General features: G+C 50.3%; 2 protein-coding genes across 9 annotated transcripts in view; one reads left to right on the top strand and one right to left on the bottom strand.

Annotated features, from left to right (window-relative positions):
• Window positions 1-18,643, top strand: part of SAMD11 (sterile alpha motif domain containing 11) — a 159,787-nt gene extending 141,144 nt beyond the window's left edge. For all 5 annotated transcript variants that reach the window (XM_053400823.1, XM_053400822.1, XM_053400820.1 and 2 more), the window contains 3 exons: window positions 5,860-5,984; window positions 13,701-13,811; window positions 17,165-18,643. In XM_053400823.1, the coding sequence (XP_053256798.1) occupies window positions 5,860-5,984; window positions 13,701-13,811; window positions 17,165-17,413 (485 nt within the window). In that variant the 3' untranslated portion in view covers window positions 17,414-18,643. The remainder of the gene's footprint in view (window positions 1-5,859; window positions 5,985-13,700; window positions 13,812-17,164) is intronic.
• NOC2L (NOC2 like nucleolar associated transcriptional repressor) overlaps window positions 18,484-20,677 on the bottom strand; it is a 75,764-nt gene continuing 73,570 nt past the window's right edge. For all 4 annotated transcript variants that reach the window (XM_053400826.1, XM_053400827.1, XM_053400828.1 and 1 more), the window contains exon 19: window positions 18,484-19,522. In XM_053400826.1, coding sequence (XP_053256801.1) covers window positions 19,401-19,522 — 122 coding nt within the window. In that variant the 3' untranslated portion in view covers window positions 18,484-19,400. The remainder of the gene's footprint in view (window positions 19,523-20,677) is intronic.

The following is a 20,677-nucleotide window of genomic DNA, read 5'->3' as shown; positions in this document are numbered from 1 at the left end:
AGCATATTCAGGTTGGGCTGGGAGAGATCTGTGTCTGAAACCCTGGAGAGCCGCTGCCAGTCAGTGTAGACAGTACTGCTCTAGGCAGACTGATGGTCTGACTCGGTAGAAAGCTGCTTTCTGTGTTCATAGTGATGCATTCCCCAAGAGACAACGTGTGAGTTTGTGTGTGTGTGTGTGTGTGTGTGTGTGTACACATTGCCTTGCCTTCGTGCCGGGGATGAAAGCTAGATAATGCAAGCAGGAAGATCCAGATAGCGGCTGACGGGAAGATGGAGGGCAGAAAGGGGAAAGGGTAGAGATTTAATATCCGCAAATGATCCAGGAGGCTCTGAACGAGGCTGGCTGCTTTCCAGGGAGGGGGAACAGTGGTGGTGTTGGAGCAGGCTGGGGGGGCGGGGACGAGCCAGGGGGAGGAGGCTGGCTCCTCCGGCACTTTGGAGGCGCAGAGCCATTTTCTATCCCCAGTGACAGAAAATTATCGACACGGCAGTCGATTGCCGGGTCAATTCCCCAAGCTGCCTTATGAAAACCCCAGCCGCTGCCAAAATGACCTCATCTCGTTTCAGCCGCGCACCTCTTCTCTCATACACCGCCACCCCCCCTCGCCCACTTGCCCGCCGGCCGGCCCCGTCCTCTGGAAAAGGTGAAGGATGGAGCCAGCAAGCAGCTAAAATCTTCCTATCGATCTGCAGTCTGGAGAGCAATTAACGCCAGCCTTCCGGGGCCGTTCGGTGACCTCTCCCGGCTCTCGGCAGGGCAGGGGAAGAAATAACAAGATGGATTAAGCCCCCGTCCCGGCTCTCTGTGTGGGTCAGTGGCATGGGCCCCATGCAGGGGGAGGGAAAAGGTGCCTGGTCTTTATGGCTTGTTTGGCTTCTTGGACCCACATTGGTGGGAGAGGATAGGAATCTCGCGACCTTGTGGAAATTAGCAGTCCTTTGCTAGGGGCCGGTGTGGGCCCCAGCTCCAAAGCAATGGCGGCTGGTGATATGTGGGGTGGAAGGCCAGGCACCCTGAAGTAGGTGGAGCCAGAGCCAATGAAAGGCAGAGCAGACTCATTCTAGTTTTGTTCTCCTCTTCCCTGCTGAGTCCACCACCACCCACAAGTGGGACCGCTGGCTGAGGGTAGACTGAATTTGGTGGGGCAGCATCCCACTTGCCTTTGCAGAGTAATCACTCTGGCTCCCTTATAACCTGGCCCTGCGTGGCAAGCAGTTCCCATGATCCAATTATAAGCCCCTTGACCCACACAACTATTAACATAGCTTGAATTCTAGCCAGTATTAGCAACAGCATGAGCTGTAGCTCAGTGCTAAGAACATCTGCTTCGCATGCAGAAGGTCCCAGGTTCCATCCCTGGGTAGGGCTGGGCGTGTCCCTTGCTTGAAACCCCAGAGAGCCACTGCCAGTCAGGGTAGGCAATACTGAGCTCGATGGAACAGCTGCCAGAATAGGCAGCATCCTATCTTGCTACATCTTCAGGGAAGAACCGTGGCAAAAGGTTCCAGGTTCAATCACCAGCATCTTCAGGTAGGACTGGGAGAGATTCTCTGCCTGGAACCCTGGATAGCAGCTGCCAGTCAGTGTAGAAAATGCTGGACCAGTGGCCTGACTCTTTTAAGGCAGCTCCCTCTCTCCCTATGTGCTAATTGCTGGGGATGGCGAGTGGGAGAGGGCAATGGATTTTGCTCAGGTCCACTGTGGGAAACCAGTTGCCAGTCTGGGGCCAGTGTCTGTGGTCTAGCAGGGCCCTTCCTGTGTTCTCCGCATCTTGTGGGGCCAGAGAGAGATGCTTTGAAACTTCTTGCTTCTGCCCGCACATACTGGCATCCCTTGAGAGAACCGGGTGTGAGAGCTGTGTGGAATTAATTAACGAAGCTGTTCAAAGGAGTCCTCTGAGCCCAAATCCTGGGAAGCTGAGCGTGAAGCATGTGAGACGAAAGGGGGAAAAGACGTCAGCAGGGAGTTGCCTTGCCTCTCTCCTTGTGGGCAGTGGTGCTGATTTGGCCCAGAGGCTGAGAGCAGGAAAATGGGCAGAGGCAAGGAGGTGGGCCCGTTCAAGGTGCCAATGCCAACCCCCTCCCCAATTAAAATCAGGAGCCTGACCTGATGGGAATAGAATAATCACCTCTTTATTTGCAGAATGCAAAGGGCAGGCTTCCAGGTGCCTTTCCACTGTTTTGGACACAACCCTCATCCATAGCTCAGTGACAGAGCATCTGTTTGCATGCAGAAGACCCCAGGTTCGCTGGTAGTCAGTGTACGCTGCAGAGAGTTAGATAGACCAATGGTCTGTCTCATTAAAAGGCAGCTTCCTATGCTTCTGTGTCTTAAGGGACAGGCCACAGTGCAATGGCAGAGTCTGCATTGTGTGTAGAAGGTCCCAGCTTCACTCCCTAGCAGCTCCAGGTGAGACATCACTTGACTAAAACCCTGGCAAACCCCTACCAGCCAGTGTAGACCGTACCAAGCTACATAGACAAAATGATTTGATTCGCAGCTTCCTGTGTTCCTAGTAGTTTTCGCCCAAAGCAACTGGAGGGCATGAGGTTGAGTAAGAATTTGGGCTTTAAAGCACCAAACCAGCAAGCCTTCTCAGTATCCCTGGATATACCCCCGCCCCACGGGCATGGGTCAGTTGTTCAGTTGTTCCTATTTAACTGGAGTCTGTGAGAGGAGAGTGGTGAAAGGAGGAGTTTGAGAGAGAAATGCACTCCTCCTGAAAGGAGGGTTGGTCAGCTGAACCAGGCATATTTTTTGGGTCTCTGCACGCTGTGGCTGTTTGTCCTCACAGAGCTTTGACCAGTTCTTGTTTATTTTGGCAAAATCAGGCATCTCCTCTTTCTTGCCCCCCCCTCCCACCTCCAGTAACTGCCAATAAATCACTCTGTCTCCTGCCCCCCCCAATCCTTCAGCTCAGAATTTTTTACGCCAGCAGACATTCTCTCCATGTGTTTTCCTGGTGACTGCGAAAGGGAGGATGAACTGTCTTGAGATAAATATTTTGGCAGGGTCTGTGTTTGTGTGGCTGTGTGGAAAATACTTGTGGATTCTTACAGGCGAGCTCAGGGGAGAGTTGGCACACCAAAAAAAATGTGTTGGGGAGTGCCTCTTCCTCAAGAAGAAGAAAAAATATTTTCCTTCATGGCAAATGAAAGAATTCGAATCACTTGCCATGGGCACCTGATGTCAGGAAGCTGCTTTATCCATTGGTCTGTCGGATCTCCGTCTACACTGACTGGCAGCAGCTATCCAGAATTTCAAACTGCGAGTCTTTCCCAGCTGAGGGGAAGAGGAGGATGCCTGATGCGAATCTGCATGAGTTGCTGTTCTGAGCATGATTCCTCCTAGTCTGCCCTTCACCCAGTTCTGGGAGCTACACTGAGGTGCCGTCCAGAACTCTATAACTCTCCAGGCTAGAAGTGCTCTTCCCTCTGAACCTTTATGTGCAGAGTTTATTTGACATAGGTTATACGGAGGTTAGACTACATCCAGATACTTCCTCATCGCTTCTGTAACCACAAACCTCTGCCTTGTGGATGTGTTTCTAAGTGTTTTGTTGCCCTGGGGCAACAGTACTTTCTCCAAATAGTTAGGCAAACCTGGTTTATGCCTGATCCCTCGCACAAAATGCTGACTAGACCAGAGGCAACCTAGACTGGGGAGAAGAGTTATTTTGGCAAAGTCTTGCTTGCTTGTGCTCAGTGCTAGTATGGAGAAAGTTTGTTTAACCTGCCCATTGGCGGTCAATGGGTGCTGGAAGTAGTAGTGGGAGAAGAAAGGGAGGCCCACAGTAGGCGGAGCCAGAGGCAATGATAGGTGGAGCCAGAGCTTGTGCTTTGCCATTGAACACTTTCTCTGTGTCCTGAGCAAAATCAGGTTTTTTTCCTATCAGGCTTGGTTAAAAAGTTGGCAAGAGAAGCCAGCCCTGAAATTGGAGGCTGGAAAAGCCCCTCTGGAAAACAGCTTCTGGTCCCATGGAAGAGTTGGATCAGAGCACTGCCCTATTTTTCCTGTGGGTCCGGAGCGATGCCCCCGTTGTAGAGTCAAAGTGCTGAGGTTCAAGCTGCCCAGCCGAATACAGAGGAGGAGGCTCTCCTCCGTTCCCATCTACTTGGCCGAGCTGCTATCCTTGGCCGGCCTCTGGAAGGAGGAAGTGCATCATTTGGAACCAGTTGGCTGTTACTGCCAGATCCCTTCGGAGACGCTTGCTTCTCCGGCTGCAGATGGAGGCGTCTCGCCGGAGCCTTAGCTGTGCCTGGAATAATTGAGTTCAATTCCACTTCCTCTATTTACCAAGTCAGCACCGCGCTCTTTCAAATGGGTGGGTGGTGGGGAAGGGGAGGGAGAGAGAGAGAGAGGAAGAAAGAGAGAAAGATCTCCAATGTTTGGCAAAAACAGCTTCAGGTCTGAAAAAAACGCAAGTCTCTCAGATTAGGAGATTACTAAAGAGGTGAATGTCTGCCTTCACTTAGGCTGCATACACACCATACATTTAAAGCATATCCCGTCCCCAAAAGAATCGTGGGAGCTGTAGTTTACCCCCTCACCAATCTACAATTCCCAGCACCCTTAATGAACTACAGGTGCCAGTATTAATGCAGTGGGTGAGATGTTCCTTAACTGTATGGTTTGTACGCAGCTGAAGATCAAGGGTGGCTCATAACCTGTGGGCCCTCTAGTTGTTGGACTCTAGTTCCCATCATCCCTGACCAATGGCCTGGCTGGTTGGGGCTGATGGGAGTGGGAGTCGAGCATCTGGAGGGCCACTGGTTCCCCATCCCTTCTCTTAATTCATCTTAGGGCAGTATACAGACTTTTGAATTTCACAGGCATTCTCATTTCACTAGCAAGAGTTCTGTCAAATCTGGAAGATTTCACAGTTTTATAAACAAGTTGATTCAGTGGTAGCTGTTGGGTCCTCCTCAAGTGTTGTTGACACTGACTGGCAGTGGCTCTCTGAAGGTTTCAGACAGGGGGTCTTTCCCAGCCCTACCTGGAGATAACAAGCGATTGAACCCAGGACTTTCTGCATGAGCAGCGGGTGCGCTTATCACTAAGTCAAGCACCTGGCATTGTAGTTTTCTGTGATAACAAGCTGCCTGACAGCAGGTAGCATTTCCATCCCTCTACTAGCGAGCTCTTCAACCTGTTCCCTAAAAGGAAGGGGGCTGCCTGTTGTGTCTCTGCACGAGTCTCTGTTTTGAGTGTGCCTTCTTCCAGTCGCTCAGGTCGTGTCCCTAGCATCTCCAGGTAGGACTGGGAGAGAGATTCCCAGAAAGCCACTTCTAATCAGTGTAGACAATATTCAGCTGGATGGACCCAGTGGCCTGACTCAGTATAATGCAGTTTCCCATGTTCCTGAAAAGCTGCCACTTCCTTGAACTCCTTTGTTGTCCTGAGCACATACTTAGAGGTGGTCAGAGACCTTTGCTGGCTGGCCTTAGTGGGGGCTGTTGATGTTGCTTTTCAGTTTGCAGCCCTTGCTGGATTCTACTCCCCCCCCCACCTCCCCTCCCTTGACTGCAGCTGAAGAAAATTAAGCACATTGAAGACATTAGTTGGAAATGTGTCATCCCCGCCCCCCCAGCCCCGCTGTCATTCTCTTGGCTTCCCCACCCTCGGGGCTAGGAATCTCCGGGAGGCCTCGGCGGGCAAATTGACCCTGCCTGGTGTTTTAATTGACAGTTCATTAAAGATGGATGTGTGGCTGGAGGAAAATAATGCAATGGGCAGCAAGGGAGGCCTGGCAGCAGTGTGGCTGTCCGTGTGGGACTTGCGTGATTTATGTTTCCTCTGCCCCCCCGCCCCCGCCCCAATTTCCCAACTCTCTAAAAACCTTCTCCCCCATTCCAGGCAGCATGGGAGGTCTCTTTTTGGATGGTGAAGACAGCCCAGCGCTGGAGGACGTCAGCAAGTGGACAGTGGAGGACGTCTGCAGTTTCGTGGGCGGTTTGTCCGGCTGTGCCGAGTACACTCAGGTAAACTCCCAAATATTCAGGAGGGGAGGGGAAAACCTGGGGCTTTGGGTTTTTACTTTCTCTGCAAATCAACAAGGCCAAGAGTTGCTTTCAGATTCCTGGAGGGCTCTATCAGAGGGCTGCGCTGTTCCCTGTTTGTTTGCTTGCTTTAATTCTGCATCCTCACAAACTGAATTCTGCAAGCTGAATAAATTATTCAAAATTTATTCTGCTGATCGCAGTCATGGGGCACTAAAGCGTCCACCCCACCCCCAGCTACTGGAAATCTTGTCTCAGCGCCTCTGGCTTTCTGAGGTTTTGCCAGGCCTTGCCTCCACCTCATAGGGTCTAGAAACTTATGGGATCTTTGAAAAAACATTTCTTTTTTCTAATAAAAAAGTATATATCTCAAGAAGCTGAATACTGCACTCAGTACCACAACTGTCTGCACTTCTTCGTGTCTTTGTAAGTCTACTGTGGCTTGGTCATGCCCATCCATGTTCCCTAAATACCAGTAAGTAAATACTGCCTGCTACTGCTGACTACACAATCCTACATGGAAGTAAGCCACACCGTGTTCAAGAGCACTTTCTGTCAAGTACGTATGCAGAGGATTGCACACTAAAGCCCTGTTGTATAGTCCAGTAATACCATTATAAGAACAAAGGAAGCTGCCCTATACTGAGTCGGACTTTTGGTCTATGTAGCTTAGTATTGTCTACACTGACTGGCAGTAGCTCTCTGGGATTTCAAATGAAGGATATTCCCAACCCCTCTAACAGGTATTGGGGTTGTAATTTAACATAATTTATCCATATTAATCCATACAAATTATCCAAATGTCCAGCATACAGTTACGCCAGAGACAGCGCAAAAGTTGTTTCATCCGTCACAGTCATTGCCAGGGAAGAACATTGTTCAAACTATCGTCTTCAGGATAGCCACACCTTCAAAGATGCTTTGGGGGGGGGTCATTGTTAAGACCACTGTGTCCAAATAATACTTAAATAAATAAATGTTAAATAAAATGTTAATAAAAAAAATTAAAAATAAAAACAACAACAAATGATAAATATTTAAATAAATGATAATATAGCAATAATTCTTTCTGTGCAGAAGGTTTTTAAATCTATGGTTGTTATTTACATCCTGGGGTTTTTGACGATTTTTTCCTGATAATTGTGTGCAAGCAACTTGGAGGTCTGAGCTGTAGAACTTAAAATTGCTGGTTAACCCTGTGCATTGAGCGGGGAGGAAGGTGGGTGGGGGAATAACCCCCAAGGCAAGAGGCCCTTCTGGAACATCCATCACTGCCAGGCGGGGATCATGAAGTGGCTCAGTGTGAGGCCTCCGGTCAGGATACAAAAACCCCGTCTGTTCGTTCGGCACCAGAGTCAGCCAAGGCCTCTTTCTTATAAACACTCCATTGAGAGAGAGAATATCAGCTTCAGGGGAAGGGATCTTGAGATGTGCAACGAGAAGGTGGCTGTATACTTGGAACAGAGAGAAGACCTGCTCAACAGGGAGAGCAGGGCCAGAGCTGAGTGGCACAGCATCAGATTTGCAAGCAGAAGGCCCCAGGTTCAATCCTTGGCGTCTCCAGCTAGGGGTGCCTGAAATCCTGGAGTCCCAGTTGGTATCGATGCTACTGAGCTAGATGGACCAATTTGGTCCCATGACTCTGCACAAGGCAGCTTCCAGGGCCCCTATGAGGCACATGCCCTGCAGGCAGAAGGTCCCGGGCTTGATCCCCAGCATCTCCAGGGAGCTCTGGAGAAGAGCCTTGCCTGAAACCCTGGAGCGCGGCTGGCAGTCAGCGTGAGCATCAGCCTGTGATCTGACTTGGTACAGTGATCCTATGGAAGCCAGACATTCAGAACGACAAGGCCCTTTGGGGAGAGGGGTGCTTTGCAGGCAGAAGGCTCCGATCCTGGCATCTCCAGGTAGGGCTCAGGGTATCCCTTGCTGGAAACCCTGGAGATCAGGTGCACTAGAGAGAGCAAGGCGGCTTCCTTTGTTCCAGTGTGCCATGTTCCCCTTCCAAGAAAGAGTCCCACAAAGCAGGGCTAAGGAGGAGGAACCGGTCAAACCATGTTAATGCTTCTAACCTGAATCAAGTACGTCACCTTTATTAATACTATTATCATACGTTTCTAAGTGTCCTAAGCTAAATATAACAATAAGAACTAAGTCTATGGCTCTTAGACCAATTAAAGTGTTTGGACCTAAGTTAGCCACAGCATCGATGGGTCTGCCCTTGAGTAGGACGAGCACTGGGCTACAGCGCAGTGTTTATTTCGTTTTTCAAACCACCTCCCACGAGGCACTCCAGAACGTGCCTCTTTAAGCACAGCCGGCTCTCTCACCTGCCAGTGAAAGGAGGAGGCCTCGCTGGGGGTCTCAGGCCCCCTGCTTTCCAAATAATTTGCCCACCCCCTTCCCCCAGCCAATTGGGAATGCATCAGGGGAGGCCGTGACGCCCTTTCTGCTTACAGGGTCGTCGTTTTTTCCTGTCTCTTTCTGGGTGGCAGGCGGGTGGTGCATTTTCAAGGCAGGGCCTGCCCCCTGCTTCCCCCCCCTCCTCCACCACCACCCTCTCGCACACTGTGCAAGTGCTAATCCCCTCATGACACGCTTCATTAAAGCCCCCGCTAAGGCTGGGGCTTCTGCAGGGCGGCAGCTGTGGCAGCTGGCTTGGGGGGTGGGGTGGCAAGAGTCACAAATGGGATGGAGAAAGAGGGTGAGAATTGGCGGGAGATGCAGAAGGCTCTGTGTAGGTGGGACTGCTATTTATTACTATTATGACATTTCTATAGCACCTTACAGTGAAATGTCCCCCCAACTGAACCCTGGAGATCTGCTTGCCAGTCATTGTGGGTGATGCTGAGTTATACAGACTGGTGGCCTGTTCTGATCTAGAACAGCAAGTGCATACTGCATACTGGACCAGGGCTGTCATAGAATGGACCGCCTCCGATACAGGGCATCTCTGATCGAACCCTGGCATGTTGCCCATGCTGGCTCTCAGATGCAACCTAAAACTAGGGTTGCCTTAATATAAATGAACATGTAGCTAGGCATAAGTATTATTGTCGATAGTGGATGCAGCATGTAGAAAGCTAAGCAGTACTTAGCTTTCTACTAAGAAAGCTAATAGCTAAGCCCATTGAAAAAACTTCTGACTGCACCATTATTTTGTTTTGTTGTGGTGCCCCACCAGTATGCCTAACTTTGCAGGGGAAAATAGGTCCCTGCCCTGAAGGTCGCGTGAAGCTTACTAACCCTGGCTGCTAACCCTGATGGCTAAGTTCTGCCTCCCCTGTTGGAGGCAGTATGCTTCTGAATCCCAGCTGCTAGAAGCCACAGGAGAGGGTTGCTGTTGCACTCAGATCTCGCTTGCCCAAACAGTGGTACCTCAGGTTACAGACGCTTCAGGTTACAGACTCAGCTAACCCAGAAATAGTACCTCGAGTTAAGAACTTTGCTTCAGGATGAGAACAGAAATTGTGCGGCGGCGGCAGCAGCGGGAGGCCCCATTAGCTAAAGTGGTACCTCAGGTTAAGAACAGTTTCAGGTTAAGAACGGATCTGCGGAACGAATTAAGTCTTGCTGGCCACTGTGAGAACAGGATGGGCCTTTTGACCCGATCCATCAGAACTCTTTGTATGTTCTCATGTTCAAGGGGGAAAGTAGGAAATTTAAAACTTTTCCTTCCCTTTCACTCCCACAAGATAAAGGATAGGCCTATTGACAGCTATAACCCGGAGCTTAGTTAAATGGAACTTCCATGTTTAGAGGAAGTCTGTCTCTGTACAGTAGATGCTGAGGGAGACACAAACAAGGGCAGCCCATCACCTTCACATCCTGCAGTCTATAGAGCACATTCTCAGGGTTATAGGTTCGAACCCCACGTTGGGCGAAATATTCCTTCATTGCAGGGGGTTGAACTAGATGAATTTCGTGGTCCTTTCCAACTCTACAATTCTGTGATTATCTGTAAACTTCGCTGAGTGTTGGGGGCAGGATGCTGGGCTAGATTCCCCACCCTCTGACCTGATCCAGCTTCAGGGCTCTGCATTTTGAATGTTGTTGTTTTCTTATAGCAAAATCTAGGACAGGTTTGCAGACCTGATGCAGCAGTTCAGCCCTCTGCCCATGTACTCCTGTGCTCAGAAGTAAACACCACTGGTTTCAATGGGACTTGCTCCCAGTTAGGTGTGTGTGTATAGACTGCAGCCTCAGAATGGGGACAGCGAACTTCAGAGTTTGGGTAGATTGAAGAGTTGAGTGTTCCTCCACTTAAAAATGATATAAAACTCTTCTCATTCCCAGCCCTCTCTGGAGGGGCCGGGGATTGAACCTAGGAACTTCTGAAACCAGGCAAATGCTCTACCACTGAGACACGGTCCTTCCCTTCCCATCAAAATGTCTTGAGCTGGCCTAGCACTTTCCTCTCTGATTCTAAAAACTGCAGCTTTTTTTTGTTCCTTCTCTTTCTATCTCTCTCTGACACACACATCCCTCCCTAGTTTGCTTTGTCCCTTCAGTCGGATGGCAGTGGGTTGACTCGCCTTTGCCAAAATGGCTCCTGTCTTCCAGGTGGGAGCATCTAGCTATTTCCTAGCTTTTCTGGGCCATTTACCTGTACTTTCAAAGATGTGTCTGCCACGCTTGAACTTTCACCACTAAGGAACTTCAAGCAACGCCCCCACCCACCCCCAAAACCCTTCACTTTATCCAGTCCAAAACCCATAGCAACCCTAGTGCAGAATAGAGATGTGGCAACACTCTAAAAGGCCCTCCCCGCTGTTTTTCTCCTCTTGCAAGAATTGCTTGGAAGCCATCCGTGTGCTTTTGTGCCAGCAGCACCCGACTGGCGTGGGCAGGGCAGGCTTGCCCTCTCAGCTCCCGGCCTTGTGCTTCCTCCAGGCTGAACAAGACAGCAAGCAGGGTTGCTGAGAGTTCTTCCAATCTCCACCAGCCACCACAGAACTCCCTGTGAAGAGAGTTGCACTTTCACAGTGGTGCTTTCCAGGCAGCCTGATCCAGAAAAATACAATTCCCCCACCCTATTAACAAGGTCTCTTGAGTAAGCCACGAAGGGCAAGAGGTTTGGAGGAGGGGGAGGTAGTGAAGGAGGAGGAGGAGGAGGAGGAAAAAGGGGTTTGGCACAGAACGAGTTAAAGGGATAAGGCCTTTTTCTTTTTCCTTTTGGTCCACAGCGGGGCTCTGCATTTAACAGGTTTTTACTGTGCAAGAAAGCCAGGCCGCCGGGGAGACCCAGCGCTGCAGAGCTGTCTGCCTGCTTTCTCTCCTCCAAAAACCGCAGCTGCCGGGGAGGTCTGGCACAGAGCTGACCTCCGCTCTTGCCAGCAAAAAACAAGCAACCGAAAGAAAAAAGCCAGCCACAGCGTTTGCATTAGGAATAAAGCAGGGGGCAGTGGGAGGAAGGCTGTCTTTGCTCAGTGCAACCCTGTATTGGAAACAGACACACACACACACACACCCTTGGTGCTCTCGGCCCCTGGGACTGTCCATCTGTGTCTTGATGGCACGTTGCATCGCACACAGCTTGGCATGGGCTCCAGGGAGGCCTGGAAGCAAGTGTGGCGGAGCGCAGGGATGGTTTTTTGGCTGTCAGCCAGGCTGGCCTGCTGGGTCACAGGGCAGGGATAGGAGGCTGTGCTCCTGAGCAGCCTTGGCTGGAAGGGCCCACCTATAAAAAGAAGATCCAGAAGGGGAGGAAGCTGCTGTCGGCTTCCTTTTTGTTATTATGATTTAAGGGGAAAAGCTTGAACAGCAGGCTCCCATCTGTGCCTGCCTCTGAATCGCCAGCTTTAAGAGTACGGGGCAAAATGAGGTAATAGTCAGTTGTCTCCAGTAGTGGCCCTACTCAGAATAGATCCCTTGGATTTGATGGACATCTCTAACTTAGGCCCATTAATTTCCAGGAGTCTACCAGTTCACAAATGGACAAAAGTCAACAGCAGGATAACAAGGATCAAGCCTTTCTTTAAAAAAACACAACACTGCATAATTGAAATACATAGTAAATCAACTACGCTAAAACGATCAATAATTAAACTGTAATAAACAAGCCATTAAAACAATATTCAAAGCAGGAGGTACAAGAAGTAAGAGAATTGAGTTTCTCTCTTCAGCCTGATTGCAATACTTCAGGTACTCCCCTACTTAGAATCATCGAATTGTAGAGTTGGAAGGGGCCCTGAGGGTCATCTAGTCCAACCCCCTGCAATGCAGGAATCCCAACTAAAGTGTCCATGGCAGTATTATAATTAGAAGACAAGCACAAAAGGAAGAGGCCTGGGGTAGACATTTCCTCCCCCATCCAAATGCTTCCTTTGCAGGGTGCTTTTTCTTCCTATTTTCTTTCTTTCTTTAAAGTTTTACTGAGTTTCCCAGTACAGTGGTGCCTCGCAAGACGAAATTAATTCGTTCTGTGAGTTTCTTCGTCTTGCGGATTTTTCGTCTTGCGAAGCACGTATGCACCCTGGTACTGTACTCCTTTTATAATGGGATAGCGGGCAAAGCACAAAGCGGGTCGCTCCCCAGCAGGAGGAGTTTCCCCAGCCTGGAGGATCTGTTGCCGGGAAGAGGCAAAGACACCCCCTCCCACCTCCCCACGAAAACAGCCCACCTTCCTCTGTCGCCAAGCCTTGCCGCGTCTTCGCTCCGCCAAACCGCGTCCCACATCAAAGCCCCAGCCCGCTCCTCTCCCTCTCTCTCCACGAGGTGCCAAAGGAAGTTCGAGCCCAGGAACCGAGGGCGGACGCACAAAGCGCCCGGTGCGGACTCTCCCTTGCTCCCCCCGTTACCTTGCGCCACGCTGCCGGGCTCCCCACAGTCTCGGCAGCTGCTCCCGGCTTCTTCCCACCCCCGCAAAGGCACCTTCGCGGCGGCCAAGCGCAGTGGATGCCTCCTCCTCGCTCGCTCCCTGCCAGCCCAGTTCCCACTTCAAACTTGGTACAATATGAACGGTTTTAAGAAAAAGGAAACAAACTCGCAAGACGTTTCGTCTTGGGAAGCAAGCCCATAGGGAAATTCGTTTTGTGAAGCAGCTCAAAAACCGCAAAACCTTTCGTCTAGCGAGTTTTTCGTCTTACGAGGCATTCGTCTTGCGGGGCACCACTGTATTAGATAAAGTGGAAGGAAGAAATCACGAACAACAAATACAAAAAACTGGTCTCCTTGAGAGAGAGGAGCGGTATTGTATTGTTCACGAGTCTCTGATTATGTCACTGAATGGAAATACCCTTGCCATTATGACGAGCCAGTTGCTGTGGGGTGGGGTGGGGGCTGCATGGGTCCATAACCTTATTTAACAGAACTAATGGGCAGGAAGCAGTCTGCATCAAAGTGATCGCAGGATGCTCTCTTTTTGCAGCAAAGGATGGGGTTCGCATCCACACACACAGACAGAGCCCACCTGCATTCTGAAGTGCAATACTGCAGCTTAGCCCACCACCTTACCCACATGTAGACCCAACCTCATTAGGTTGGCAAATACTAATGATGTAGGCTCACATATCTCTCTCTCTCTCTCTCTCTCTCTCTCTCTCTCTCTGCGTGTGTTAGTCTTGCTTTGTGTTCACCAATAGACTTGACTTTGTATAAGGCAGCTTTCTGTGTTTCTCTTAAAACACAGCACTCAGATCCCAAGTAGCTCTCCTCTGGGCTCCTCTTACCCACACTGCTTTCTGCTTCTGCCCCTGACAGGTCTTCCGGGAACAGGCCATAGATGGCGAGACTCTGCCCCTCTTGACAGAAGAGCACTTACTGAATAACATGGGGTTAAAACTGGGACCCGCATTGAAGATAAGGTCACAGGTAAGAGTGCTCAAGATGCAGCAGGCCAGAACCTCAGAATCCAGAATTCCTGTTGACATTTGTCTTCAGTAAGATTAAGGCCTGCAAGTCTGGCGGGCAGCTGGGGTCTAAGGGCTCAAGTGGCCTATTCCAACCAGACGTGTGTGTGTGTGTGTGTGTGTGTGTGTGTGAGTGGATGAACAGAACCCAGGGCAGGTGGAAGTGAGGGTGGGGGAATCACACTAGTCCAGCATCCTGTTCTCTGTGTGGCCAACCAGATCCCCTAATGGGGAATCGGCAAGCAGGACCTGAGCACAAGAGCAGCTCCCCTCCTCCTGTGGTTTCCAGCAACTGGTATTCAGAAGCATACTGCTTCTGACTGGCAGAGCACAGCCACTGTGGCTAGTAGCCATTGGGAGCCTTTATCTAATCCTTTTTTAAAGCCATCCCAAGTTGGTGGCCATCACTATTTCTCCAAACCTAAGAAGTTCCAAGGGACGCAGGTGGCGCTGTGGGTTAAACCAGAGAGCCTAGGGCTTGCTGATCAGAAGGTTGGCAGTTCGAATCCCCGCGACGGGGTGAGCTCCCGTTGCTCGGTCCCAGCTCCTGCTAGCCTAGCAGTTCGAAAGCACGTCAAAGTGCAAGTAGATAAATAGGTACCGCTCCCGCAGGAAGGTAAACGGCGTTTCCGTGCGCTGCTCTGGTTCGCCAGAAGCGGCTTAGTCATGCTGGCCACATGACCTGGAAGCTGTACGCCAGCTCCCTTGGCCAGTAAAGTGAGATGAGCGCCGCAACCCCAGAGTCTGCGACTGGACCTAACGGTCAGGGGTCCCTTTACCTTTAAGGAGTTCCAAATGCTGTAAGCCTTCCTCATAGTGGAGTTGGCAGCACCTTTCTGGAAGGAAGAAACTAGCAGGGAGAATCATGCTGATAAGCACATCCCATGAGAAGGTATTATGGAAGGATGGCATCCCTTTTCTGCAGCCCAACTGAGTCCCACTCTGCCACTTCATTCTGCAACATCTGTAGGTCAGGCCTGTGCTGATGGGGTTCTGGACTCAGCTGCACTAGCAGCTTTATATATTTCCTTTGCCTTCTACTGTAACCCGTGCACGCTCACATACCGGTCGATAAGTTGTTTTGGTAGAACAAGGCTGGGGAACCTTTTGCCCTCCAGATTCCCAACTCCCATCATTCCTCGTCACGGGTCACATAGCTTGGGGCCTGACGGGAGTCCAGCAGCACTTGGAGGGGGCCACTGGTTCCCCACTAAGTGCAGTAGAAGGTGCTGTTCTAAGTAGATCGCCCCACCACCACACACCTTTTCTCAGTGCGTTCTGGAAACAGGGCATAGGAAAGGGTTCAAATAGGAGTCAGAGGTCTAGGTGTTTTGCTAGCTTTTGAGCACTATCTCTTTCTTCCCATCCCCCAAATTTTTCCATCACCCACCACCAAAAGCTGCAGGATTAACATCATTTGCACGCACATACTGGTTCTTCCTCCATAAAGGCTGCTCGCTTTTCCCCATCACAGCCTTCATTTGCAGTCAACAATTTAATGGTAGCTCCCTGCCCTCTCCCCAGCTGCCGAGTCTCTCCCCCTATCCTCCCGTCTGCCCCAGGGATGTGGGCTTATATTAATCACCTTCGATCCTGAGCCAAAAGCCCCCTGCCTGCTCTCGCACCTACACAGCTGGTTTTTGTTAAAGCTTCAATAAAAAGCAGAGGTTCATATTTAACCCCAAACAACCAGAGTATTATTCAGTTAGCAAAACTTGGGGAAGGGATGGCTGTATCACTCCAAGCCCAATTTTAAGGCTACTGCCAGTTATTTCACTTCCGTATCTCTCCTGCAAACACTCCACAACCTGCGTGTGTAATCGAAGTCGGATTGGTGCTCCTGAATTTCTTGCTGCCACCGCCACTGCTTCTTTTTCCTCCTTGAATCAGTTTTATTTCCTGCAGAATTGATCCACAGGGAACAATTGCCCAGAGAACCTTTTTATTAGACCCCTCGTAAACAGTAAGGGCTGCAGGGAAAGTAATAAAGTTGCCCTTATTGTTTTAACATAATATAACAAATGTATATGGCCAGTGGTGGTTGAGGCGGGGGGAAGCCTGCCTCGGCAAAATGTATTTATTGCACCATGGTCCGCTTCCCAAGGGTGGTGTCGCTGGGGGGCCGGCCGGCAGAGAGATTGCAAGATTGCTCAGGGCTTCGGGTGCATGTGTGTGTGATCACCAAAAGATTCATCCACAGTTGGAAGCAGTAATGCTTCTGAATAGGAGGGGAGCGTGTTCTTGTGCACTGGTCCTGCTTGCAGGTTTCCTATTGTGGCATCTGATTGGCCACTGTGATGTGAGAACAGGATGCTGGACTGGATGGGCCACTGGCCTGATCCAGACTTACAATGTTTTTGAAGTGTGCATGGAGGAAGAATGTGAAGCCCCGATACAGCAGTGGTCCCCCCCAACGCAGACTGCAGCTTCCCCGTGGAACATCCCTCCACATCCAGCCATTATTATCCCCGTGTGTCTGAAATAAGAAATAGCCTGGTCACATTTCTGGTGACTGCCCCAAATGTCAGCAGGTATCTCTGCCCTGGATGCTGTTTCACCAGAGGGTGACAAGGAACATGTTGGGCGTGTGGGATAGAATTCTGAGAACTGGTTTCTAGGGAGATAAGAAGGCTCACTTGCTCTGTCTGCAAATGGGTCTTCATGTAGTACTCTGATGATAGGTACATCAGGAGCATAATGACCCCTCTCCCACACACAGCATGTGTTCTGCAATCATGTACACATGTGCAATTTGGGATTATGTGAAATTTAGCATGACTATCTGTCCTCTCCTGCCCCGTTAAATCAAGGTGCTAGTCCTCAAGAGGGGGAAGATTGACTTTTAAAGCATGTGTCCAGTCTCTGTTTATATGATTGACCTGTGGAGATCCCCTCTCACCAACCACTTCCCTTTATTTATGACCTTCACCAAGACTATCCACAATGTGTGCGTGTGGAATTACTCAGCTTGTATGCACATGGTTTTAATTTGCCTACTTTGTGCACGTTGCCTTTTCCATAATTTCTATTTTGTCAAAACAGCCCCCTGCTAGGGTCCCCCAGGCTCCATAGCTGCCTCCCTGACCTGTACAGATTCTGCTGAGGAATCAGCAGCACCAGGCACTCTTTGCTTGACCCCAGAAGACGAACTCCAGCAGAGGCTGCCCCCCCGCCAGTTATGCAGGAGTAGTTGTACAGAAAAGGACTGCGGCTCACAGCAGGCGTGCTAAGAGCAGGAGGCCTCTTGAGCCTGCATGCTCTCCTCTCAACCCACCCATTAATCTCCCCTCTTCCTTTTGCAATTTCCCTCCACAGGTAGCCAAGAGAGTCGGCCGGGTGCTGTACATGGCTAGCTTCCCCATGGCTTTCCCGCTCCAGCCCCCGGGCTTGCGACCCGCAGACCGTGACTTGCCTCCCGCTGACCTCCGCCCCTCGTCGACAGGAAGCGTGACCTCCTCCCCGTACGGCAACGCTCTCCTCCCCGCCAGCCGTATCTCGCCAAAGCAGGAAAACGGGAACCCTTTGCTGGCCGGCCTCAGCGACACGTCGAAGCCGCCCTCGTAAACTGCACAGCCCCAGGCAGTCAGCCAGCCTCGCGAGGGTCCCTGGCTTGGGCTCCTGGGCCTTCCAGCACTGGAACCAGCCAGCCGAGGAACCAAGAGAATAATAATGCATTCAGCGTTGGGGTTTTAAGGGGCAGGGGTCGGCGTAATCCAAAGATTTATTGGAAGCAATTTGAAAAGGGACACCGTGACTTTTTCTTTCTTTTCTTTTGGAGAAAAGGAACGTTGTTTGGGCTTTTTTCTTTGTTGCCTTTACAGAAATGCAACTTTGGGGAAGAGACCCTCAGCACCCCCTTCTTCCCTTCCCCTAACCGCAGCCTCCCGCCAGGAGGAAACACTCTTCCTTCCCCACTTCTGAAATGTGTCCCTCGCTGGAACCTGTTCCGTTCCTCTTTCAGGGTGTCTATGCATCGCTCAAAAAACAACTTTGAAACAATACCAAAGACAGACAACTGACCCAACGCCCAAGTTCCGGTCCATGTTTACTTCAGTTTGGATGGTACGGCACAGCTAGCTCTGTGGGGTACAGGTTTTTTGTGTGCTTTTCTCTTTTTTTAAAACTGCATTTTCATGCTGCTTAAACATTGCAGATTGACTGTGAAAGATTCCCTCCTTGCTGGGCACTGCACAGACTTGTTTTGCAGAATAATAATGATAGCCTTGTTGGGGGGGGGGGCAGAAGGGGAGATGAGCGTGGAAGAGGCTGGGAGGCAGAGTTTACCCCCCACACCTTAAACTGCGTGTGTACAGATGATGTGTGTCCCATTTTTACTTTGTTTGTGTGGGGGGAGTGTGTGTGTATTTTGTGGGGGGGGGGGAAGAGGCTTGTTGCAGAGGATATGGAGTTGCACATTTTTACCTGGTCCCCCACCCCCATGACCAGGTAACAGGTACCCAAGTGAGCCCATCGGGGCAGGGCGCTCTACCTTGCCCCCTCACCACCTCGCAATTTGTACAGTGATGGAAAACAATCATGTGATCGATGCTTGTCCGCTTTTCTCTCTCCTTACCCTTTCTGTTTTGAAAACACCTGCACGCTCAACCTTTTTTCCCTTATTCATTTTTTTTAACTTTTGTTTGGGGTGGGGGTGGGGAATCAAACAGATCGCTCAATGGTACCTTCGCTTCTTTATATATTGTAAATGGTCGTTATCCATCACATCCAGGGCAACGCTTTCCAGCAAATCGATTTAAATAATAATAATAAAAAAGAAAACAGTTAATTTATAAATTGGTTGCTCCGTGGGCCAGCTGTGTCCTTAAGAGTCTTGCAAAAGTACAAAAAATAATACACAGAGTTGAGTCGGGGGTAAGCAGAGGTGAATCTAGCGAATACAGTTCCCAGTGCAGAGTCTCTTCTGCCCACTATGAAGAGAGACCACAGGCACCCAACTATTAGCCCTTCTCTTTCCTAGAATCTGCTTAGCATAACTGTACCAGGGTGGGGTTTAAATGGCAGAGGGCACTGGCTGGCAAAGCAAGACTTCTCTGCGCCCCTAGAAGCCCTGTGGAATAGGCAAGGTAATATTAGGAGATACCTGCCACCAGTTAATTGCTGGTGCTTCCCCACTGGAAGCAGTGGCTGGCTAATAATGGACAACACAAGCTCTGGCCATGCTGGTGGGCTTGGGGCTGGTTTCCTTCCAACAAAAAAGGGATTTGGAGGTGGCGGATCCGCCCTCCCCACGTTATTTATAAAGTGGCAGGTTTTAACAAGGGCCTTTTTATCTCCTTGCCTGAGCCACTTTACTGCTGCTGGCAAAGCCACAAATTTTACTGTGTTTCTCCAAAACGTATAAAACTCTGCTGCACAAGATTTTCGCGTTTCAAGCGGTGCCTTGGGGGACGAGGGAGGCAGCCTCAGCGGAGCAACTTCCTGCCCCTGCTTTAAAGGGGCATGTGGGTTACCCTACCACAAACGCAACACCTCCAGATCCATTCCCCTTGCCCCTCACAATACCCATCCCAGTTGTCTGTTGGCGCAGCTGTCAGTCAGCATCAGAGAAGTCCAAGTCTTCCACCATGTCTTCGGGTCCCTGTGCCAGCTGCTTCAGCTCCGCCCGTGACAGCTGTTTCCCGACGCCCTTGCGGCCGGCCCCTTTGCTTCCCCCTGTGGAAGGGAGAGAGAGAGGTGTAAATCCTGCCTTATCAGGAAGGAAGAGGAGGGGAGAGGGAGAAAGAGGCAGGCAGAAGCGGCTCATTGCTAATTAATCACAAGCATTAATTAATTTATCGCCACCGCTGCATCTTCCAGATAGCAGGGATGGAAGGGAGGGTGAACAAGCGCTTCTGTGCTGCTCTTATTGCAATTTGGAATCAAAAAACAAGGCGTTTTGGGAAGGATGGTGCAAAAAGTTGTCGTTCCCCCACCGCTCTGCACTGCTCTTTCTAAGTGGGACTCTTGAGTTTAAAACATGGGGCAGGCTTTTTTCCTGAAATCTCAGTTCCAGCCATCCTTAGGGGAGAGAGAACAGTCCTGGGGTTGTATGCAGTGCTCATCCTACTCAGAGCAGACCCATTGAAATTCATGGCCATGGCTAGCATCGGTCCATTTATTTCAATGAAAGGAATCCCTTGGCACAAGTATTTCTGCATGCCAGACCAAACAGTCTTTCTCCCCCCCCCCCCACATGGGCTGTTCTGGGTTTTATACTGACCCTTCCCATAGTGGGGTGGGGGCCTGTTGTGCTTGCATAACTTGTTCTACCAGCTCCCACTAGTGCAACTGCTTAGTTGAATCTGGGTCCGTAGTTGAATTCGGTTGGCTGCAACTCCTAGGCAACATCGTACATTAAGATAGACACAAGAAATGCAAGGCCCTCCACATGTTGTGAGACTACAACTCCTATCATCCCTGACAATAGGCCATGCTGGCTGATGGGAATTGGTGCTCCAATATCTTCTAGAGGGCAGCAAGATCCCTATCCCTATTGACAGTACAAGGCCAGTACCCCAAAGCTCCTCTGCCCAAGCAGGTCGTGCAAGTTGCATTTCAAAGCTTGAGATGATCACTGGTATTGAAAAAATCAAGCTTAAAAATTTTTAATGGCTGCAACTGTCCCTGGGACTTTGGGGTGAAGAACAGGTAAATAATGCTTTAAAATTATATGCCAAAGGTCTGATATCCTTGGGAGACCCCAGTAAGGGACATTTCTCAGCCCTTCCTGAAGATGCTGTGGATTGAACCTGGGGGCCTTCTGCGTGCAAAGCACATGCTCTCATGTGCTGGCCCCCGCAGAAACATGGGCGCATACGCCCCTGTGCT

This window comes from Podarcis raffonei, chromosome 8 (genome assembly GCF_027172205.1).
Source record: "Podarcis raffonei isolate rPodRaf1 chromosome 8, rPodRaf1.pri, whole genome shotgun sequence".
NCBI lineage: Eukaryota > Metazoa > Chordata > Lepidosauria > Squamata > Lacertidae > Podarcis > Podarcis raffonei.
The sequence above is the reverse complement of the archived record's forward strand: the minus strand, read 5'-3'. Positions and strand labels throughout refer to the sequence as shown.